This window comes from Aspergillus multicolor, assembly GCF_047715735.1.
Source record: "Aspergillus multicolor strain CBS 133.54 unplaced genomic scaffold BDW74scaffold_16, whole genome shotgun sequence".
Classification (NCBI taxonomy): domain Eukaryota; kingdom Fungi; phylum Ascomycota; class Eurotiomycetes; order Eurotiales; family Aspergillaceae; genus Aspergillus; species Aspergillus multicolor.
The window spans coordinates 52005-73077 of record NW_027395967.1 but is presented as its reverse complement, the minus strand read 5'-3'; the positions used below and the strand labels follow the sequence as shown (position 1 = coordinate 73077).

The following is a 21073-nucleotide window of genomic DNA, read 5'->3' as shown; positions in this document are numbered from 1 at the left end:
TGAGGTACCAGTGAATTCTGAGGGGCCCGACCAATGAGCTTAGGCCAGTCACGGTGGAGTAGAGACGCTACCTTGTGGTACCTTAAATTCACTGAATTTGCCAGTGAAAATGGGAACTGGACAGTCTTCGCCAGAGTAGACCCCGGAAAGGCCTTAGGCCACCAGTCTGCCGATGAGATACCGGTTTTAGGTACGTCATGAATCCATAAAAAGAGCAGAGAAAAGCCAAGTACAGCCGCCAGTCCAGGACATATTGGATCTATAGTGGAAGGGCTGCGTTTAAGTGCCAGTGAATGGTATTATATGGCTTACTGGTGTGCTCTAGGTAAGCAACTATTGGTAACTTATTCGCAAACGAGCTTGGTATTGCTAATATTGCTACGTCAATGCTAATATCGTTGCAAGATTCCAGAGGGCTTCACTGCTTTGTTTGTGGCCCTACCCTACAACTAATGAGTGAGACACAGGAAAGGAAGATGGGCGAGTAGACTATCTGTAGTTCCTGCCAACTCTAACTGAGTACATGAGTCTTGATAGGTATGCCCGCCAATCCTGATAGTAAAAGAGATAACAACGCCACCTTCCAGTGCTCTGCGGTCTCTTCATGCAGAGTAAGTATCCGACGCCGGTTCAACCCTGGGATAGTTCCCATACACGCCATAAACCGCTCCATACACCATGCAAAGGGAAAAGGGAGAGTAGACAGTTCCAAAACGCACCAGGAAAAAAGCTGCCACAAAAGAAAACCCACGACACAGCATCTAATACCGCCAAATCCCCAAAGCCATAAAATGACAACGCAGCACACAGAACGTAACATTCGCCCAACGTGCCCGCTGCACATACGGCGAGATCCTGAGCTGATTCGTCCAGACCCGCGCCATATCAACCCGGCCCCCTTCGCGCATATAGTTGATATCACCCTCCGCAGTTGGAATCAAGCCCTCAAGATAGGCAATCCCCCGCTCCTGCAGAATGAAGTGCAGTAAATTGACTAGTTCAAAGTGCACAATGGGCTTGACGGCGTCGTGGACTCGCGTGAAGTGCGCTTGGACGACGGCGTGGAAGCGCTCCTCGGGAACGGCCCGGAGTGTATCGATGTGACGCCGTCCGGGCAGGTAGATGGTCAGATGGGCGCGGAGCTCGGCGCGCAGCTCGTCGACAGGTCGCCGTGCGCGTCTGCGGCCCTGCCGGCTGGCGTTCTCGTGCACGATTGCCACGGCGAAGTCGTTTTGGTGGTAGTCGCTGGTGTCGCTGGCGCTGTCGCTGTCTAGTTGCATCTTGTTGCCGTTTGCTTGCTCGTGGGTGTTCTCGGCTTCGACTTCGCCTTCGGTATCGTCGGCGTCGGCGATTGTGTCATGGACCGTATCTGCAACCTCTGTATCCTCGATGGTATTGTTGTTCGTGTTTTCGACCGTATCCTCAAGTGTATCCCCGTCTTCGTCTACCTGCATCTCGGCACCTTCGCCGCCGGCCTCACTATCGCTGGAGCTATCACTCTCAAAACTGTCGGTGCTATCCTGAACCACCAGTTCACGCAGCCCAGCCCGCTCAGCCTCCTGCCACAGCACCTCAATAACAGCATTGGCCTGGCGCAGCGCAGGAGCCAGCTCCGAACTGCACGTCTTGACCATGTAGGCTTCACCGCTATTCTCCTCCGTACCACGGGCAAGAATGATTAGCGCGTCCATGACCTTGAACATCTCCCGCTGCAGCGCCCACAGCTGCGATTACACAAAGAGGCAGGTGGGACCGCTGACGTTGAACCTCGACGGTCTGCTGGCGGCGTTGGCGCTGGGAAACACCTGGGAGCTGCAGGGGCCGGGGCCGGGGACTGGGTTTGGCCGAATCGTATTCAAGAGCACCAAGGCTTCAGCGGCAGCCTGGGTGTTCAGTTGCGCGTGGGAGAGGAGCGGCCTAACCTGACCAAGGAGAACGAGCGCCTCGGCGGCATCCTGAGTTGTGGATAACCTGGTGATATCGGCGGATGCGACCATGGACAGCGGACGAAGGTGGTAGGGGAGCGGATTGTAGTTGGCCCATTTGTCGGGGTAGATGATGTGCAGGGCTTCGAGCCAGTGGCTGAAACGGGCGAAGTCTTTGCGGACGTTTTCATGTTGAAAGATTGTTGCCACGTTTGCCGACCCGGGGGCCATCATGCTCATGGCTACGGTCATTAGGTGCTCGATTGACCAGCACAGGTTTGTCATGTTGGTTGAGGTTGTGTTGGTGTAGTGGGTTTTGAGCTCGCGTATTAGCCCTTCCACTCGGGTGGAGAGTCTGACTTCGTGCGGTATGTTTGCTTTCAAAGACATTTTGAATAATGTCGGTGGATTGCTGGATGTCATTGGATGTTGGGGCGCCGGATGGAGGGATATGGCGATGTTGTTGGTTGCGAGGAGGATGGAGAGGGAATTCGTAGAGAGGAGAGGGTTTGTTTTCTATAAAAAGCTTCATCCTGGAGTTCGGGAATGTAAGCCAGTTCTTGATACTTCGAAGCTGCCTTAATACAAGTGAATGCAGCTGCTGAACTCGAGGTTGCACTTCTGCTTCATACTGCCTATACAAACCTCCCCGCTAGCGAACCGTGAGTACGCAGGCTGGGTAGGGCAGACATGGTAGGGACTGCTGCCTGTTCAAATGGCGTCTTGTTGCTGCCTGGGCTCCGGAGGAACCTGATGAGTGAATGTCAAGCTGGAAGTGAATAGTAGCTGTACCTACCTAGGGCTAGCTATGTCATCTCTTTTGGACGAATCTGCCCAACCAGGGTAAGTACCAGAATGATCAGGCGGGACATGAACTAAGAAATCAAGTAAGCAGAGGATAGTGCATCCTGACGTAGAGCATGGTATTCCCAATAATATCATACCCGTCTTCTTCACTCCTGGCGGCCGATGTAGATCGTTCTTCCGGTTGAAACTTGACAGGGAGCCGAAGCCTAGATGGAAGGACTGGATCAGAGAACGGCCTTCAGGCCTTGCTGCTTCCGCGGCAAGAACATATTAGCGAGTTCAGGCTTGTGGTTTAATGTGCTTCCGATCTGGCTTTCGCCAGGTGCTATCGATGAACGGTATGTATTCAAAAACTGATCGAGCAGCCAACAGCTCGGAGATGTCACCATAGAAGCGCTGGGATTAACTGTTGTCGACACGAAGAAGGGGACATGGGGGAGGGTAGGTATGATGAGGCTCTGGTATCCAGGTTGGAAGGCGCGATGGAGGCGGGCCCGGCTCATAACCTGGGGAGGCACAGATGACCCCAGGCCCAAGGCCCTCAGCACCTCCTCCAACACTCGTGATGAAAACTCCAACACCCGCCTAAAAGCATCATTCAGCGTGATTATCAAAGCGGAGAGGTGCAAGCAACCTGGATAATCTGCACGTCTCAATGTTCCTGAACAAAGAGCTATGCGATCGAGCTACAAACCCGGCACAAAGATCGCAACCGGCCGCCTGCCCTGCCGTTTGCCCCCAAGAACTGTCGACAAAGAACCCCAATCGACCAGACAGCTTCAAATACCTTAAAAGTAGATCCGCCTTATCCTTTATATCTCTCATCAACGCTGCCCTCCGGTCCAACTATCCGCCTCCAACTTCCTCACGATGCCCACCCACGGCAGCGTAATCCTACAATCAACCCTCCTCAAAACAGCCGCAAACCTCGCAGCCCAGGTCACCGAGTTATGGAGTCCCCATCATCTAACAACAAAAGAAATAGACTGGCAGTCCGTCGTCGAGTTCGCCGTCTGCGGTGTCCTCCAGGCTGAAATCGGCTGGCATTGGCAGAACTTCCTGGAGGAGATATTGCCGACGTACGATGTGAAGAGCAAGGTTACAACTAGGGATGACAAGATGGATGATCACGATCATGAACAAGAACACGACTTCGAGAACGAGAAACATTACCACTCCCAGCGAGAGAAACAGTCCCGACCAACGTACTGGTTTAATATCGCCGTCAAGTTATTTATGGACCAGACAGTCGGGTCGTACGCGATGAACATGATCTTTCTCCTCTGCACTATGGTCGCTCGAGTGCCCAGTCTAGATGTCCTGATCGCCCAGCTGAGTGCCGGTATCTGGCCATTGATTCTCAATGCGTGGAAGGTGTGGCCTGCTTGCGCGCTGGTGAACTTCCTTTGGGTTCCTGTTGACTGGAGAGTCCTGGTGGCGCGGTGGTTGGGTTTGCGTGGAATGTCTTTTTGTCGCTGTGGGCGTTGGGGAAACTGGAATAGATGCTGGTGCCGACTGGGGAACGGATGGCGAATGCCCTACAGTCGTTGAACGGTCGCTGGGAAGCTGTGCCAATATCGGGTATAGAGTGAGAAGTCTTCTTACAGCGTGTATAGCCTACCACCATTCTTACAGCTATCATCAAGGAGGACATCATCATTGAACCCTGCCATTTGTGTTTCTGTAGCCCGGCTATATCCAGGTTGGCTATCTATTGTGGCTTATTCCGGGTATTAAAACCACTATTGAAGTCGTTGTCCAGCCCGTTATTGAGACCCGCATTCAGCCCCTCAACGGAAGCTAAGCGTCATTGCCCTAAGCCCTAAGCCCCTACGGTACAGGCTGAGAACCAGCTGCCACTTATCTTGCGTGTCGCTGTCTGGGTTGAATGGTGTAGGTATCTCAGGTTCCCGGTATAGCCGGTGCTCGTGCAGTTGGCTTGTCCACGGTAGGTGCACAGTCGTGTTCGTGGTATCCGTGGCTGCTGCCCCTGTCTTTTGCCATAGAGTGCTGCTACAGGGGCAAAGGTAAAGACAACCCCAAGCGTAGCATCTGCATAGCTGTTTGGCGAGTCGTTGCATTAGCTGCTTTATACTACGCGTTCCTACATATACTATGGTACCTTACTCTACCGGTCCGAGTTCATACTTTGGTATTATCACCAGGGTATACGCTTATATGCGCATTTACGTACAGCCTGCAGATACCTCCAGCAAGGGACAACAGGTTACCCTGTCCACGGTGGCCCCGCCCGTACGAGGTTTCACAACCAGGGACCACCAGCAGCACCCGTACGATGCTAGATCATACGATGGATGTCTACCACCTAAGGCCTGACGAAGATCCCATTGTCTTGATCTGTATCTGGGCCAAAAGGGTACAGTCGCAATGAAATAGCGGGATGGATTGCACTTGTAAAGCTCCAAGTAAGGGGCTTGACATACCGGCACAATGTCCATCCCGTCGTCGAAGCCCAATCAAGGTTGGTAGGTAGGACTAGGCTCGTGCTGCGGCCAAAGGAGAGGGGGATGAAAAGGCGGTAGTACTATAATGATGAGTCTGGTACCATATAGGATTCAGGTGCTTGGTTGCCCGTGTCGCAGGTGTACGTGTACGCAGCAATATATGAGACGGAACTAGCACAAGAAGCGGATGTTCAGCGACAGCTCACTGCTAGCCGCGTAAGCGTTGCCCACACGGCAGTCTATGCGGCAAGGCCGAGACAACGTTGCAGGTCTTCATCCTCACTGCCATATTTGAGTAACGGCCGACCGCACTTAACGTTTGATTAAACTCTCAGAGCACAGTATCAGGCCTGCAAGGCCGCCGTCTCTAGTGCCCGTGCAGTAGTGGGGAGCCTTCTTGAAGTGCTTCCTCCGGCCCTCTGTCTGTTCAGTTTGCTGAGCTTGAACGCTGTATTTCGTTCGCATTTGCGCTTTACTTGCAGGTGAAGAATCAATGACATGGGCGCGCAACACTCAACCCAGAATGTGAGCCTCAATCTCGAGCCTGTCCAAGCTTCAGGGTCCGCTTCATTCACCATCGGTCGCCATGATCCTGGCAATGGGGGCGGATCAAGGCGCCTTCATCCTGTTCTTCCCGCCGCACAGGCCGGATTCTTCGAGGCGATTGCAATCGTAGGCTTGACCGTCCGACTGCCCGGTGGAATGCACTCACCCGCTGAGTTCCGGGACATGCTCATCAACAAACGCGATGGACGCTGCGAAGTCCCCGAAACACGCTACAACATCAACGGGTTTCAACAACCCACCAAGCCTCATCACTCTATACTGACTAGGCACGGCTATTCCTGCGTGAGGATCCCGCAATGTTTGATGGTGGATTCTGTGGAATCGGTGGTCTGAAGGCGGAGAGGATGCACCCGCAGCAGCGTCTGCTGATGGAAATTGTTTGGGAGTGCTTTGAGAGCGCGGGAAAAACAGACTGGCATAGGGGCAATATTGGGTGCTTTGTCGGCAGCTTCGGAGAGGATTGGCTGGACCTTGCTGCAAAGGATACCGAGAACAGCGACCGATACCGGGCAGTTGGCACGGGCGGGTTTGCGTTGGCGAACCGTGTTTCATACGAGTATGACCTGCGGGGACCAAGGTAGGCCATGATATGCTGTATGAGCTTGAGACTAGGCTGACCTGGGATCCTCAGCATCGCGATCCAGACCGGATGTTCGGCCTCCCTGGTCTGTCTCCACGAAGCCTGCCTTGCCCTGCATGCCGGGACTTGCTCCTCGGCAATTGTGACCGGCACGAACCTGATATTGGGTCCTAGTATGACTACCGCCATGGCGGATAATGGAGTCTTGTCCCCGGAAGGAATTTGCCGTACCTTTGTCGAAAAGACGAACGGGTTTAGCCACCGCGAGGCTGTCAACGCGATATACATCAAGCCGCTCGACGCAGCCTTCCGCGATAGGAACCCAATCTGGGCTGGATCAGAGCCACCGGCACGAACTTTGATGGCCGAACCCCTAATCTTACAAGTCTCTGTCCCGAGTCGCAAGAGGCGTTCCTTCGAAGCACGTATGCCAGGCCGGGCATCAGTGACATCAACGAGACTGCCTTGTTCGAGTGCCATGGGACCGCCACTTTGATGGGGGATAAAGTTGAGGCATCAGTCATGGCAAAGTTGGGTGCTTGTCATAAAATTCTTATCGGGGCTGTAAGTTACTTCAAAGGGGACACCCCGTCTTGTTAACGGAGTATAGGTCAAGCCGAACGTCGGGCACTCCGAGGGCGCCTCGGGCCTGACGAGCCTTATCAAGGCGGTTCTGGCGTTGGAGAACGAGACCATTCTCCCAAACATTCACTTCAACACCCCGAATCCGGAGATCTCATGGACGGACCTCAGGGTTCCAACGAAGGCATTGCCGTGGCCGAGCGAAAGAGCCGCCAGGGTCTCCGTCAACTCGTTTGGGATTGGGGGATCCAACGTGCATGTCATTGTCGAGGCGCCCAGGGCTCACACAACTCGTTTAGTCCGTGAGACAGCACCAATCCAGCAACTGAGGGTGCTTCTTGTTTCTGCCCAGTCGGACAGCAGTCTGCAGCAGCGCATCAGCGACGTGGTTGACTACGCCAACAGCAAGAGTTCTAGCGCAAGAGACCTTGACAACCTGGCATACACGCTGGCCGTGAAGCGCAGACACCTCTTGCGACGGGCATTTCCCCTGGTGTATCTCGGATTGCCCCTCGAACCTTCCAGCTTCCAGTCATTTCTCAAGTGCCGTTGTTGACAACCCAGCTGACCTCGGTGGGTAGGCAGGACCACCGCATATATATATCTGTCGCCATCACCGACATTCGCCGAAACACCTCGGTCTTTCCAGAAATCCCTCTCGCATGAGAATTGTTGAGTAAACCCCTTGAATGTATCTTTCCTCTCAGATAAATGTCGATGGTCTCTGAATGTGTTCTATATCTCGCTTTCTAGGAGCACGTGTCATGGAACCCTTTGTACCTTTCCATCTCCCCACAACTGTCGGCGCTGATCATGTCCAAAAGCAGGACTAATGCAGTCATCACTGTCCAGGTACCCAATGGCAGTCTCTGACAAGGTCGCATCGTGCAACGCCGAGTGTGGGGTATCCAATCGAGCCCTAACTGCTCTCAGCGCTGGCACGGCCACGAGGCGATTTGATTGGTTGTCCGGCTTGTGATAAGCAGATGCGCCTAGCGTTTGGAGATTTCATTTCATTCATCAGTACAGAGCGAGTAAGCAGGGATCTTGGAAATCTCCGCCTTCAGCTGGAACACCCCTGCTCGCTCTTTCCTTCCTGTTGTCGCTGCCCCTCCCCTTCCCCCGCCTTCCTTCTTCCCCTCGACGCGGGACCTGACCACCCTCTCACCACCACACCACAACTTTTATCACCATGGACGTGGAACATTCTTCCGCTGCCCGTGCGACTGAAGCCGACAAGAACAACGATCAAAATGCCCCCTCCCTCTCCGAAACCCGCTCCGCCCACATCGCCCTCGGCGACTCCGACCTCCTCGCCGGCGAGAAGCTGGACGCGGTTCTCACCGCAAAGATGGCCCTGGTCAACGACGTGCGTGCGCAATGGTACCTACCATTCGACTTGCAATACTCTCATACCAGTGTCATATACTGACGATGTGATTTGCAAGACAGGCGATCGACGAAATCGGCTTCACCGGCCACCAGGCCAAACTCTTCTGCCTCAATGGCTTCGGGTACGCCGTCGACTCGCTCATCCTGCTGCTCCAATCCATCGTCTCGACGCAAGCGGTCCTCGAATTCCAGCCCTCCTTCGATACAGGTCTGACAATCGCGGTGTATGTCGGTATGCTGGTCGGCGCGCTGTTCTGGGGCTTCTCGGCGGATGTGATCGGGCGCCGCTTCGCGTTCAATGTCTCGCTGTTCATCTCGTCGGTTTTCACGATTGTCGCCGGTGCGTCGCCGAATTGGATTGTGCTCGGTCTATTTACGTGTCTCAGTGCGTTTGGGGCCGGTGGGAATCTCGTTCTGGATACGGCGGTCTTCTTGGAGTACCTCCCCTCGAGGCATTCGTGGTTGGTTACGCTTATGGCGGCTTGGTGGGGTGCGTACGCTTCTGTGATGGTCTGAAGTAATGGATAAGGGCTGACTTGGATAGGTGTCGGACAGCTGATTGCGGGCTTGATTGCGTGGGGGTTTATGCCGAATTTCTCGTGTGCGGATGCGGCGAGCTGCACGTACGACAATAACCAGGGTTGGCGGTATGTTTGGTATACGTCGGGCGCACTTGTGTTCGCCCTGTCCATTCTGCGAGTCACGGTTGTCCGGTTGCAGGAGACACCCAAGTTTCTGGTCTCGGAGGGCAAGGACGAGAAAGTGGTGGCGGTGCTGCAGGAGATTGCGGCCAAGTATGGACGGTCCTGCAGTCTGACCATTGAACAACTGAGGGCGATCGGAGAGACTCGGGCGCGGACTTCTGGCAATAACCGTCGCTGCTTCCATGTCATCTCAATCTCGGAACTGGGCTTCCACCTGCGCGGCCTGTATGCGACCAAGAAGATGGGACTCTCGACCACCCTGGTCTGGCTCTCGTGGCTGCTCATCGGCCTCGCCTACCCGCTGTTCAATGTATTCCTACCAAAATATCTTGCATCACGCGGCGCTGAGTTCGGTGAAGATAGTCCGTACATCACCTGGCGCAACTATGCGATCACCAACATGTGCGGCATCTTCGGACCCATCCTCGCGGGCTTCATGTGCCGTCTCCGGTGGTGCTGGGGTCGACGGGGCACCATGATCTTTGGCGCACTCATCACGATGGTCTTCTTCTTCTGCTATACGCAGGTGCGCACGGCGGCTCAGAATGTCGCGTTTACGTGTATCATCAACTTCTGTCTCAATATTTACTACGGGACGTTGTATGCGTATACGCCGGAGGTCCTCCCGTCTGCTCATCGGGGCACCGGAAACGGCATTGCCATCGGTTTCAATCGGATTATGGGTATTGTCAGTGCGGTTGTGGGGAGGGAAGCTGATGTAAGTCCACTCCTATCCATAAACTACTGGTCGCTAATTGCTGCAGACAACCACCTCAGTCCCGCTCTATATCTGCGCGGCGTTGTATATTGTCATGGCCATTATTGCTGGACTATTTCCTTTTGAGCCCCTTGGTCGGCGGAGTAGTTAGAGAATCTACCGGTGTATATTTACTAGATGCGACCGATCCTAATTGGTTGCTTAGGTACTGGCGATAAATGTATTTCTATAAGTTAATGATAGGAAGTTTTGTAGAGCTACAGCCGGACCGAGCGCGCCTGGGCCGGTTTGACCAAGATCTTGACATGGGCCGCCTTGTTGTTGATGAGCTCCAATAGTCCCTTGTCGATGACATCCTCTAGGTCAACAATCGACGTAATCAGCTTCTCAGACTGGATCTTGCCCTCCTGCAGCGCTGCAATCAGCCCGTCAAAGTCTTCCTGCGTGTAGCAGATTCCGCCGGTCAACCGTCTCTCTCCCAGCGTCAGATCGTTCAAGTTCACCATGAGCGGCTTCTCATGAATAGCAACATTGAACACCGTCCCGGCCGGTCTCGTCGCTGCGATGGCCGTATTCAGTGTCGACTGCAACCCCGTACAGTCAAACGTCACATCGGCCCCGTCAGCTTTCACTGCCTTCTGCGTCGCGGCAACAATCCCATCTATCCCATCCTTGTTGTCTCCAGATAATTCAGTCGGATCAAGCACAAGATCGGCCCCAAACTCCCTCGCCATCTCCTTCCTCGCCGGCGCAACCTCACTAACAACCACCCTCCCAGCCCCCCAAGCCTCACTTCTCAACAGCATCAAAATCGCAAGCCCGATCGGGCCCGCGCCTAGTATCAGCACGCTCTGGCCTCGCTTAAACTCAGAGATCCGGATACAGTGCCATGCGACCGCCAGCGGTTCAAGGAGTGCCCCAACCTTGAGGGAAATTGAATCCGGTAGTGGGATGGCGGCGTAGTGTTTCACTACGATCTCGGACGCTAACCCCCCACCGGCCGCACTGAATCCGTACGATGTATACCGCTTGCAGATATTCGGGCGGCCCAGTGTGCAAGCTGTGCACGGTGCCACACCGTGATGCCGGTCGTTTAGGGCGGGGTTCACCGCGACGTGCGTGCCGGGTTTCAAGTTTTGGCTTGCGGGGACCCCGGACCCGATCTCGACGATTGTCCCGCTGATCTCGTGCCCGAGAGTTATGGGGAGTGTTGCGTCTGTATATGGGTTCGCGGTCCCAGACGGTGGAGTGAAGATCGGACCCGCGAGGTACTCGTGGATGTCAGAGCCGCAGATCCCGCAGTAGGCGATGGCGACGCGGATGCTGTCGGGTGGGCAGGGTCTGTGGGTTATTAGAAGGTTTTGGGTAGATGGGAGAGAATGGGATGGAGGAGGCTTACTGCGGCTCGATCTGCTCGAGGCGGACGTCTTGCGGGCCGTGGTATTGCAGGGCTGTTACGGTGGGAGCCATGGTAGATCGCACCGCTCTGGGAACTGGATGTGGGTTGGCTTTGATACGGATATGGTGAAAGCGCTTGACTTGCCTCTGGGGGGTTCGGGTGCAGCTCATTTATGGACAGACGGGATCGATGGCCTGGAAATCGTGGTGATCGACCGCCGGCCTAGGTCCGATGCGGGGAAGCTACTGTCCACTGCAGGCGGGGTATGCTTTGCTGAGGTCGTTGCTGGTTAGCGCTGGCTGTTGTTGTTCGGATGACGCATCTAGGCCTGCGCTTGCCGCCGGATTGGAGAGCAGCAGGATGCACCGACCGGGCCTCGCATCGAGGCCGGCGCAGGCGAGGAGATGGGTGCACCGCAGCTGCAGTCTGCCGCTTGTGCTAGCTGCCTTCTGTGCTTTCCCGGCAATTGCAGCCCAAGATGATACTATGGTGTCGGAGCTAAGATACCGGTGTACTGTCGTCGCGCGGACCGGTACAGAAGTGTTGGCGGTCGGGCTGAACAAAGCACCCGGTCGGCACTGCCACAGGGTTCCGGTATCGGTACTGGTAGCAGGAGGTACCTGACCCCGTGCGCGATTGATCTCATTCTTTGCCCGTGCGAGGGGTCCGATCCGGGTTGTGAGGTGTCGGGTCAGCAGGTCGCGGGCTCCTTCACGAGGGCCTTTCAACAAGCCCAGCCCAGCCTACCATCACAACACATGAAGATCCATTCAGCTTCAAATATGGAACTTATCACATGGATTTGGTTGCTTTCGGCCAAAATAGCTTCTGCCATTGTGGCGTAACAGCAGCGTATGAGGCTCAATGGACGGATCCAGGAGCTGATACTGGAGAGCTAGTTTAACTTCTAATCAGGATTGCTGGATTGCGAGACGGTATCAAGAAGCGCCTGCCTGATTCAATGGTATGCAGCTCGGGTGAATGAGAGAGAATGATTTCGGACTCGGGCAAAGCGGAGTAGATGGGAATACCGGACAGACGGTGCTATTCTGGTCGTCTGGCTTGCCTCGACAAAGATCAATCTTGTTTCGCTCAATCTAAAAAAGACTTCCTCAGTCGATTGAGAACCGCTCGTCATCTGGGTCGGCTGAAGCGCCACTGAGACGCGGCCTTGTCTCCCCCTTGAGTGACGTTTCAAGAGGTGAAGCCACGTCAATATTAACCGGAAGATATTGTAGCCAGTGAAGATGAATAAAGGCCGAATAGCTTCAGATGCTACGCGCGAATGCGGCCACTGAGAGGCGGTCGATGGTATATAAGGGGCAAGGGATCTTCTCATCCCAATTCCGTGTCGGCCAGCAACCTTCAAACACATCGAAATAAAAGCACGGGGAAAAAAATAAAAATTAGAGTAGCAACGACAACATGTCCGCAATCACCTGTCGCGGCGCCCAGCCGGCTATTGAAGCGGCCAAAGTCCTGGATCTCGCGGGGATCGACCACATGTGTGTCGGCTGGCTGGCAGTCGCTTTGCTCGCGTTCGATGCGACAATCGGGGTGAGTAGGTCCAATGTAGAGGTCTCGGCGCTGACAATCACCAGGAAGTCGAACTTGCTGTCCGCGACAAGAACTTTGCCGCTGCTCGGGCGGCTTTGGTCAAGGGGGGTTTCGTCTCTGCGAGGACGCCGATTGCGTGGAGCTCCGTGAAGACCGATTCCCCCCGCCGCAGCAAGAGCAGCAAGGGGTCCCGCGACACTTGCAGCGTTGGACGGCGGCCGAATGGGACGCCTTTTGCGCCCCCAATGCGTACCACCAGATCGCTTCGGCCCATTTCCACCTGAAGCACCAATACCAAGACTGCACCGTCCTATCCCTGTACAAGAAGAGTGAGATCCTTCGGTGGATTCCAGTTTTGGAGGATGATCCACGCAACGATGACCCCAGCCTTGTCTGGCTTTCCAACGATACCGCCCGGCTGCTCTCCGCACGCTCCTCCGGACCTTGCGGCCCCTGGCGACACGCGCAGGCAGTTCGGATCCCGAGTCCGGTTGCACTCGCAGAGCTCCTGCTCTTCCTGTACAGTCGCGATAGGGCAGGCCGTAAAATGCGTGACTTCAGCTGGCGCATTATGTGGCATCGTTGCTCGCGGTACGAGATGCGCCTCGACCGACCGTTGAGGTCTGATTTCTAGGCCGTGTGGGAGTCGATGGTGGACTATTACGCGCGAAATATCCGCTCCAGGGATCCATTCCCGGCTCTGGGGCACCTTCGCATGCACCTGATCGCGGACGGGGAGATCCTGTACGAGGAGATGCCGGAGGGGGTCAACGAGAACGCGGTCCGTTATTGAAGTTGTCATGTTGTTTGCTTGTAGGTAGTTGCTCGCTGTGAGACTCTCTTTAAAATTCCACAATCAAATGACTTTTTCCTGGGCCCCGTTAGTCGTTGCGTATCATGACCGTTGGCAGCTTACCTTATGCCATACTCCCGTCAATCCGTGTCTCATACCTCACCTTGGGCTCTTCTCGCAACGGTGCAGTGCTCGCTATAGTGGTAGCTGGGTGGATCTCTAGCCTGACTCTTGCTCTCGCTCCTGCCCCTGAAGTAGCATCCTTGTACCTAGCCCCAGCCGTCAGGGACGCTCAAGCTGTGAAAGGCGCACATGGAAAGGCAACGAATGTTTGTTCAGCTGCACAACGAACAAAGGCCTCTTTCTCTGCGCTGGGAACTCTATCTTTCTGGCGTCCTGGCCGTCTCCCCGCAAGCTTCCCACGCAATCTTCTCTTCTCCCCCAACCATCCACCTTCTCTCTGACTACGACCACCAACCGCAAGTACCGTCTTCATCGACACGATTCTTTGCTGCAAAGATAGTTCTTCTTCAGACACCGAGCACCCTCTCCAGCCCTCCTCGTCCACTTCGACGCCCGTTCTCCTACAAACCGGCCCGCAACTTTACCCGCGCTTTTCTTCCGCACCGCAAACCCGTCAGCAAGATGACCGCCGCCGCCGCTTGCGATGCAGCCTTTTGGCGTATCCTCTTTCTTCTACCAGCAGTGCCGGAACTAGCAGGCGCTCGCATCAAGGTCTTGCCCGATACTCCCATAGTTAGGCAGATGTTCAGAACGCCAGCAGATGCACCAGTAGTATGTTTCCCTTCCACCAGCTATACCTACCTTCTCTGAGCATTGTGCAAAACGCTGACGCAAGCTATCTGGCTAGACTCTCCATCTCCTAATTCACCTCCCACCCCCGAGCCCCGAGCCCTCTTTCTACAACGGCGGGCCCTTCGCTGTCACGCCAGACATCACCGACGTGTTGCTCGCATGGAAAGCGGCCATCGACTCTGAGTCTGTGCAAAATCCGACTGTTCCCACAGCGAGGCTATCGGCGCTGGCTTCTCTTCTGAGGAGATCCGCAGACGGCCTGACATACGACGGCGTCTCCGTGGAATTTCTCGTGGAAGAAGATCTGAGTGATGGCCCATGGTCGCAGAAACCCCTTACTAACTATTTGAGCAAGGACTCTTTCGTTAATTGGTGGTATGGAGACGGCCGAGATGATCGCGACCTTCCCGGCCGAGGACCCGTACTTAGACGTAATGGACCTGCTCATTCTCGGGATCCAGATGACAGGCCGAACAACCCCAGCGAACCAGCACTTAGGGCCCGGGCGCGTTGTCGATCAGCTGGGGCTATGGGTGCAGGGTGGCAACCACAACACGGTGATCCCTTTGACCCCTGCCCACTATGTTGCCGGAGGCAGCTGCATCATCTGCACTGCCGCGGGTTAGTCTCCAGTGTGGAAAATGGGAGCGTGCAGCAGCTAACCCTGAGATCCAGGCAATCGGCGTCCTCGCAGAGACGGAACCCCCCCTTAACCAGAGCCGAACGAGCAGCTGCAAAGTCCTTGTCCCGGACGGCGAATTCAACTTCTCGGTGGATGTTAGTATTGGACATAGATGGACAATGACTTTGATGATACTTACCCCGAGCTTTTTATTTGATGCGAGCAGAGCGACGGCCAGCCAGCCGATGCACACGTGCGAGATGTTGGCTTGTTCGAGCACTCTTACTGCGTCGAGAGCCGGTTGGGCACCGCGGCACGAAATTCGAGACATTTGGAGGCTAGTTCTCTTATTCTTGGATCTTGTCACACTTGTAAATGGGCTCTTTCTCTGTAGGTATATCTGTGAGGAGACCCTTGCCATCCATTCTTTATATACCTCGTTTTCTCTCCCATATCTGCCAGGGTTTTTGATACCTTGCCATGGTAGTGACGCCTGGACGACAGTTAGTTCTTTGTTCGCCACCTTGGACAAAGCCTTTGAGATTTCGACGTGTCTAGTTAGAGAACTAAGGAAGGAACGTTGTTGTTTAGAATTGCAAGAGTAATCGTCAAAGAACCCTTTGTTGTCTCAGTGTCAAAGTCTCTACCATAGCCTCATACGGCCCTTTGTCAGCCTTGGTTTTTTCTTGACCGTATGGTGCTCAAGGAGAGGGTGTTAGGTCAACCAATTTTCCTCCTCATCCTCCCACCCGAAATCCACCGGCGTCCATCCCAGTATCGTCCGCTGCCCATCGACATTCCTCCACATCCCCGGGATACAGTCGGCAATCCGCAGCCGGCTAATTTTGCAATGGGCATTGTTTATCACCTGCATAGGGCTATAAAAACACTTTAAATAAGTATTTTCATAATAATAATTTACTTGTAGACAGATACGTCCACCTTATGAGAAGCTTCTTACAACAATGGGTCTATACTGGGCCAGCAGTCAAGTTCACCTAATGGTAAAGGGCCAGGCTGCATAGCGCAATGGTGAGATAGTTCCTCCTAAAGTTGAGTGTAGCAGGTCAGTATAACAATCGACTGGTTATTTTGCTTTGATAACTGCGACTTACCAAAGAAGCATGACCCAGGTCCATGCTGGGCACGTCGATCACACCACCGCCATCTAAAGGTGCGCCTGCCGGTGGTATCTCGACCGGAACCAGGCCCTATATACACTCTCAGTCAGTACTGCGCCAGCCTAGTACGTGCTGCCTTCGGGGGTTGCTGACATTTACCAAACGGCCTGCTTGTAGTCCAATCTGCTGCGTATTCACGGCATCCCGTTCCAAGAGTAAGTTTAAACAGCGACGCGAAGCCAGCGGACACGCCTCGTCTATTGTCAGGGCCTTTCGCGGCGCGCATCCGGCCCCGCCATCCATCAATGACGGAGCAATTGAGGCAAACTGGCTTTCTATGCTTAGGTAGAGGATACACAGGATCGTGAAGATCTTGCAGGCCCGGGCCTCCCTCCGGACCTTGTATTCGAAATACTTCAATGCGTGCTCGATGCTCTCCAGCAGGGCCATGCGATGGCACAGAGCGCTTTGGCTGAAGAACCTCGAGATCGGCCCGGTCGGAAGCAGCGCTTTGCTGTCTCTGAGCTGGAGTCGGAGCTCAAAGCAGACAGTCACCGCGGCGTGGAAGATGTCGTCTTGAAAGAGCCCGCCCTGCAGGCGCAGTACGTGTGGGGGACCATGGCCAACCTGGCCAGGCGGTAGGTTGAGATGAAGACCTGGTAGACACTGTAGTTGCTCCAGCAAGGCTACGCTCGTTTGGACACAGTACTTTCGTGATGTAAAGAATATCTCGTTTTGGGCGTCTACGAGGCTCACCAGGACGGATCGATGCAAGGCGAGCATGGACCGCCACATGAGGAAGAGGTAGAATGATTTCTGGAAGCCGGCGCAGCTCCTTGTGCTGATGCTCGTTTCGTCATCAGCGGAATTGTCGCCGGGTTGTGGCAGGATCTCCGTCAGACTGGTGGCCAGAGAGTCACTGAGCTGCTTGACTTTGTCTGCGTCGACGGTGAAGCGGACGCGGTTGACCAGCCTCGCAATTTTCATTCGTACGGGCAGGCTCTGCACCAGAAGAATCTGAAAGGCCGTTCTGGTCGCCGTGGCCAGGTCTCGCTCGACGGGCAGGGCAGTAGAGTCGTACGCAAAGTCTTCGTCTTCGACATTCAAAGGCCGCGGGCAATCAAAGTCTTCCCACGAGAGAGTCAGAGGGACGCCCAGATGCAGCGAGGTCTGCAGCTCCAGCTCTAGGACCGTCCACCATAACCGTTTCCGCGTCTCCGCCCAGAACGGGGTCATGCTGGGGAAGTGGGCTGGGTCGCGATGCAGACCCATCATCATTGCCTCGCGCACCAGCAAGCCTCCGGTCGCACCCACCAGATCCCCGTCACATGCGATGGCCTGGCGGGCCATGATGAGCAGGCACTTCACCTGGATGACGTCCAGATGGAGACGGGTCTGGTCTGGTATGGGGCTGAGCCATGCTGCTACCGCATGCACCCAGTCATGGCCGAGCTGGGATAAAGACGCTCGATCGGAGCCCAGTCCTTCCAACGAGGTGTCATCTACTAAGCAGCTGGCGGCGGCCATCATCGTTAATGCTTTGACGAGCAGAATCTCGGTCGCCCAGCACTGGTCAGACTGCACTGACCGGGTATCCCAGAATGCTGTCCATTCCAGCTGAAAGGAGGGCACATGTACGACTCGAAGAGCCATCTCGTAGGTGGAGAGAAATAGCGAGACGAGGTAGTCTGCCAATGGGCGACCAGGCAGCATATCGACGAAGCGGCCCGCCAGGCCCTGGAGACAATGCTTTGTGGTCGGTCGGCGATCGCGTTTGTAGCTTTTGAGCGAGATGTACTCCTGAAAGTGGGAGACCGAGGGCTTTCCCTTGACCTGCTGGTAGTCGTGGACATGGTCAATGAGCTCTGGAAACTGTTGCAGCGCATGAGCCAAATGCAGGACACACGTCGGGCGCGATATACTGAGACATGCTTGCTCGCTTACCATCTGCACGGTTGTAGCCCAGTGACTACGGCCAAAGAACCTCGTCCTTTGTTGCTTCCCCCGAAACGAAAACAGGTTCTGCCGCTGGGGAATGGGTGACAGGGCGTGATAGGCTGACAAGGAAGCTGAGGGCGACGCGGAAGCCAGAGCCAGAGCCAACGCCGATGCCGAAGTCTCTGCTGCGTTGCGGCGGGTCCAGGTTAACCATTCGTGAGACATGCCCAGCGGGGACTGGCCCGGTTGTAGAGGGACAGTTCGATGGGTGGAAGCAGAAGGTTTGACTGCGGACAGTGGTGAGGAGGGTGAGACGGCCGGTAGCGGCCGTGGTGGCCGTGGGGGTGTAGGAGGGGGGACGTCGTAGTCGCAGGGCTCGGAAGAAGAACAGCGAACGCATTGATCGCAGGGTTTGCCGCGGCTGCACTTGAGCTTTCGTCTCCGGCAAGGGGCGCAGGAGAGTGGTTTCCGTTTGGTGCGACGGGGTTGGGAGTCGGGGTGGGACTCCATCATGGGAAGGCGCTGTCTGTCAGACGAAGCGGAAGTGATGGGAGGGGGGTATGGGTCTGGAGATAAATAGTAACCGGCAAAGCCCGACCTCGCCGATCGAAATTACATTAGGTAACTATGGTATCCCACATGCACTGCGTCATGCATACTCTAGTGAGAGAACAACCTAGACTTGCCAGCTAGAAGGATTGAGTTTATCCATAGTGTAAACCAAGTCCGATATCTGGATTAGGATTTCTCTAACATCTCCAATTCGAAGCCTACGCAGTAAGCCATGTCGGGGATCTTTCAATGTGTCTCTAGATTATTGAATAATGCAGGTTAACGTGCTATCCTTGAATACTTATATTATACAATGCGCAAATCGCACCCAAATTGAACTCATATGCCCCTCTGATCACAAGCAGTAGCTGACAGGCGTACTGTGCACCAGCCTCAAACTCTCTTCCAAAGCTTGAAATTACGAACCCTGAAGTATGCATCGCCGCCCCCTCCTGTCTTTCCAACTCTCCGCGCCTTCCATAGCCGGAGCAGGGCCGCGCTGAGAGCCGCGCCGATATACATGAAACCGGTAAACAACTGGGTATTGAGGTACGGCCGATCTCCTCCAGTCCGCAGCTCCAGCCCAATGGCTTCACCGACTATTCACACCAAAGCTCACATATCAGCGGATAAAGGTTGTGGGGTATTGTGCGTGTGAAGGGAACATACAAGTCGCTGGAAGAACGCAGACGAGCCACATGATCGTCAGACAGGACCGGACCTCGCTCAGCGCTACCACCTCTGCGCTCAGAGGGGCCATGACCTGTATACCATACTGCGTTAGTAATGGAAGCCGGTCTGAGTGGACGGATGACGGAGGGGGGTTACCGTCCAAAAGGTTCCAAATAAGGACCCTCCAAAAAAGGCAAAGCACAGAATAGCGGCATACGACCTGGCGCAGACCCAGAGCGAGAGGCAGAGCACTCCGCTGACGAAGGTCGCCGCCGTTGCGATGTTGATGCGCCCAACTGCGTCGCTATAGTATCCGACCAGGGGCCGACCGACAATCTGCCCGATATTCATCACGGCCGTCACGATCGAGCCCTGTTCTGCAGTCAGGCCGATACTCCGCGAGTACGTCGAGAGCGAGAACCAGATGACCATGAACCCCATCACGCTGAAGAAACTCCAGGCCAGAAACAGCCAGACCTCGTATCGCCGCCCAACGCCGAAGTTGATGGCTCTCAACTCGCGATTCACTCCCCCGCTGTGCGCCTGGTCATTGTCTCGCAGGATGAGCACACAGCAAGAGCTCACGACGATCTGCACGATCGCCAGCGTGCGGTACGTCCAGCTCGGCCCCCATCGGTCCATCATGGTATGTGCCGCCAGCGAATAGATCAATCCGCCGGTGCCGGTTCCAGCTGTTGTGATGCCGGCTGCAAGGCTGCGGCGTCTGGTGAACCACTGGGGGATGACTGCCGTGGATGAACTGTACTGTAAGCCCAAACCCCATCCGAAGCAGACCCCTTGGCTCAGGTACAGCTGCCAGATCCGGCTGCTCCAGGACGCGCCTAGCAAGGCGGCAAACTCCAGCAGCACACCTGCCCCAACAGCTAGTTTGATCCCGTACTTATGGTGCACGGTCGTTGCCAGCGGAGCGATCAGGCAGGACTGGGAAGCCGCCAGTCCCCCGATGAGGGCGTAGTCGAGGTAAGTGCCGGAGACGTATTCGGGGTGGCTGAGGAAGTACTGCATGAAGACTCCATAGCTCTAGTATCTCATCAGCCAAGCAACAAGGCTTCCAAGGTTATCACAGGGGTGCCGGCGTACGGAAAGAATACCCCAGTGATGGGCGTTGTTCCAGAAGATGGCCAGCACCATAACCCAGCCATACCCTCCATCTGGCGGTGTTGATGGTGCCGACGGCGTCATTTTCGAATGCAGAGTCATTTTGAAGCGCTAATGCCTGACCCGAACGTCAAACATGGTGGGTTAAGTACTGTGGCTGGGACAGGGCTTAGAAATTGACCTCCAGGTGCATGGGATGGTGGGTATCGGGGATCCCACCCGCCAGAGCTATCCCACCAACCATTAGTCACGCATCAGTCCAATTCCCGGATATTTACGCAAATGAAATCACCGGCTGGATTGCTTGATTCTCGAGTTATTTTTACTGTGGGTCTGCTACAGTAAGCCTGGTGTGGGCTACTGCGAAATGCGAAACCCTGCAGCGATTGAGGTTCTCGATTCCGCCTAGAACTTGGCTTTGGCGATCCCTTACAGGCAAGGAAGCCTACGAAGATTTGTATGTCATTGATGTTCTTGTTTTGAGTGGCTAGTATGCTGCGGTTGTACCATATGGAAGCGAGCCGTCGTAACTCGTCGGTGCATTATTTTAGTTATTCTCCTCAACGCCTGGCCATTCTAGCCTCTTCTTTTGTTTCAAGTTGACTCTTCCCGTCTCTCTCCCGCTGTACAGATTGGTAATGTCGCCGCTGATTATGCGTCATTTCTTTGTCAAGGGCTCGACGGTGGTGGGAGACTGCTTGGACCACCTGCAACCGCTATCCCACCACCAGGATCTATAAAATC

General features: G+C 54.9%; 10 protein-coding genes across 10 annotated transcripts; 5 read left to right on the top strand and 5 right to left on the bottom strand.

Moving 5' to 3' along the window:
• Positions 1-761: 761 nt before the first annotated feature.
• On the bottom strand, positions 762-2315 carry BDW74DRAFT_179092 (uncharacterized protein; the record flags this gene model as incomplete). The annotated part of the gene is made up of 2 exons (XM_073729356.1): positions 762-1709; positions 1761-2315. 2 exons carry the CDS (start codon positions 2313-2315, stop codon positions 762-764), a joined length of 1503 nt encoding a protein of 500 aa, XP_073582728.1.
• Positions 2316-3602: 1287 nt separating this feature from the next.
• On the top strand, positions 3603-4536 carry BDW74DRAFT_179091 (Mpv17/PMP22 family protein; the record flags this gene model as incomplete). The annotated part of the gene is made up of 3 exons (XM_073729355.1): positions 3603-4182; positions 4235-4320; positions 4420-4536. The coding sequence occupies 3 exons, from the start codon at positions 3603-3605 to the stop codon at positions 4534-4536; spliced, it is 783 nt and encodes a 260-aa protein (XP_073582727.1).
• A 1159-nt stretch (positions 4537-5695) lies between these two features.
• Positions 5696-7602, top strand: BDW74DRAFT_168505 (putative PKS-like enzyme; the record flags this gene model as incomplete). Its single annotated transcript, XM_073726843.1, has 7 exons — positions 5696-5722; positions 5858-6070; positions 6100-6341; positions 6396-6615; positions 6663-6908; positions 6955-7419; positions 7576-7602. The coding sequence occupies 7 exons, from the start codon at positions 5696-5698 to the stop codon at positions 7600-7602; spliced, it is 1440 nt and encodes a 479-aa protein (XP_073582726.1).
• Positions 7603-7974: 372 nt separating this feature from the next.
• BDW74DRAFT_31446 (MFS transporter) lies at positions 7975-9952 on the top strand. The gene is made up of 4 exons (XM_073732501.1): positions 7975-8295; positions 8379-8808; positions 8863-9740; positions 9787-9952. Exons 1-4 carry the CDS (start codon positions 8119-8121, stop codon positions 9889-9891), a joined length of 1590 nt encoding a protein of 529 aa, XP_073582725.1. The 5' UTR covers positions 7975-8118; the 3' UTR covers positions 9892-9952.
• Positions 9953-9997: 45 nt separating this feature from the next.
• On the bottom strand, positions 9998-11210 carry BDW74DRAFT_185730 (2,3-butanediol dehydrogenase; the record flags this gene model as incomplete). The annotated part of the gene is made up of 2 exons (XM_073731095.1): positions 9998-11081; positions 11140-11210. The coding sequence occupies 2 exons, from the start codon at positions 11208-11210 to the stop codon at positions 9998-10000; spliced, it is 1155 nt and encodes a 384-aa protein (XP_073582724.1).
• Positions 11211-12564: 1354 nt separating this feature from the next.
• BDW74DRAFT_179087 (uncharacterized protein) lies at positions 12565-12980 on the top strand (the record flags this gene model as incomplete). The annotated part of the gene is made up of 2 exons (XM_073729354.1): positions 12565-12696; positions 12741-12980. The coding sequence occupies 2 exons, from the start codon at positions 12565-12567 to the stop codon at positions 12978-12980; spliced, it is 372 nt and encodes a 123-aa protein (XP_073582723.1).
• Positions 12981-13006: 26 nt separating this feature from the next.
• Positions 13007-13498, bottom strand: BDW74DRAFT_179086 (uncharacterized protein; the record flags this gene model as incomplete). The annotated part of the gene is made up of 1 exon (XM_073729353.1): positions 13007-13498. The coding sequence occupies one exon, from the start codon at positions 13496-13498 to the stop codon at positions 13007-13009; it is 492 nt and encodes a 163-aa protein (XP_073582722.1).
• A 303-nt stretch (positions 13499-13801) lies between these two features.
• On the top strand, positions 13802-15018 carry BDW74DRAFT_179085 (uncharacterized protein; the record flags this gene model as incomplete). Its single annotated transcript, XM_073729352.1, has 4 exons — positions 13802-14284; positions 14361-14613; positions 14657-14926; positions 14981-15018. The coding sequence occupies 4 exons, from the start codon at positions 13802-13804 to the stop codon at positions 15016-15018; spliced, it is 1044 nt and encodes a 347-aa protein (XP_073582721.1).
• Positions 15019-15994: 976 nt separating this feature from the next.
• On the bottom strand, positions 15995-18496 carry BDW74DRAFT_185729 (uncharacterized protein; the record flags this gene model as incomplete). Its single annotated transcript, XM_073731094.1, has 6 exons — positions 15995-16138; positions 16247-17065; positions 17108-17386; positions 17417-17443; positions 17477-17920; positions 17993-18496. The coding sequence occupies 6 exons, from the start codon at positions 18494-18496 to the stop codon at positions 15995-15997; spliced, it is 2217 nt and encodes a 738-aa protein (XP_073582720.1).
• Positions 18497-18756: 260 nt separating this feature from the next.
• Positions 18757-20413, bottom strand: BDW74DRAFT_168501 (uncharacterized protein; the record flags this gene model as incomplete). The annotated part of the gene is made up of 5 exons (XM_073726842.1): positions 18757-18795; positions 19004-19137; positions 19208-19301; positions 19367-20251; positions 20312-20413. The coding sequence occupies 5 exons, from the start codon at positions 20411-20413 to the stop codon at positions 18757-18759; spliced, it is 1254 nt and encodes a 417-aa protein (XP_073582719.1).
• Between the last annotated feature and the right edge of the window lie 660 nt (positions 20414-21073).

Excerpts from the sequence above, each read along its gene's own strand:
- BDW74DRAFT_31446 (XM_073732501.1), top strand. The coding sequence starts at position 8,119 with ATGGACGTGGAACATTCTTCCGCTGCCCGTGCGACTGAAGCCGACAAG. Across the intron at positions 8,296-8,378 it reads AGATGGCCCTGGTCAACGAC|GCGATCGACGAAATCGGCTT; the intron begins GTGCGTGCGCAA and ends TTTGCAAGACAG. Across the intron at positions 9,741-9,786 it reads TTGTGGGGAGGGAAGCTGAT|ACAACCACCTCAGTCCCGCT; the intron begins GTAAGTCCACTC and ends TAATTGCTGCAG.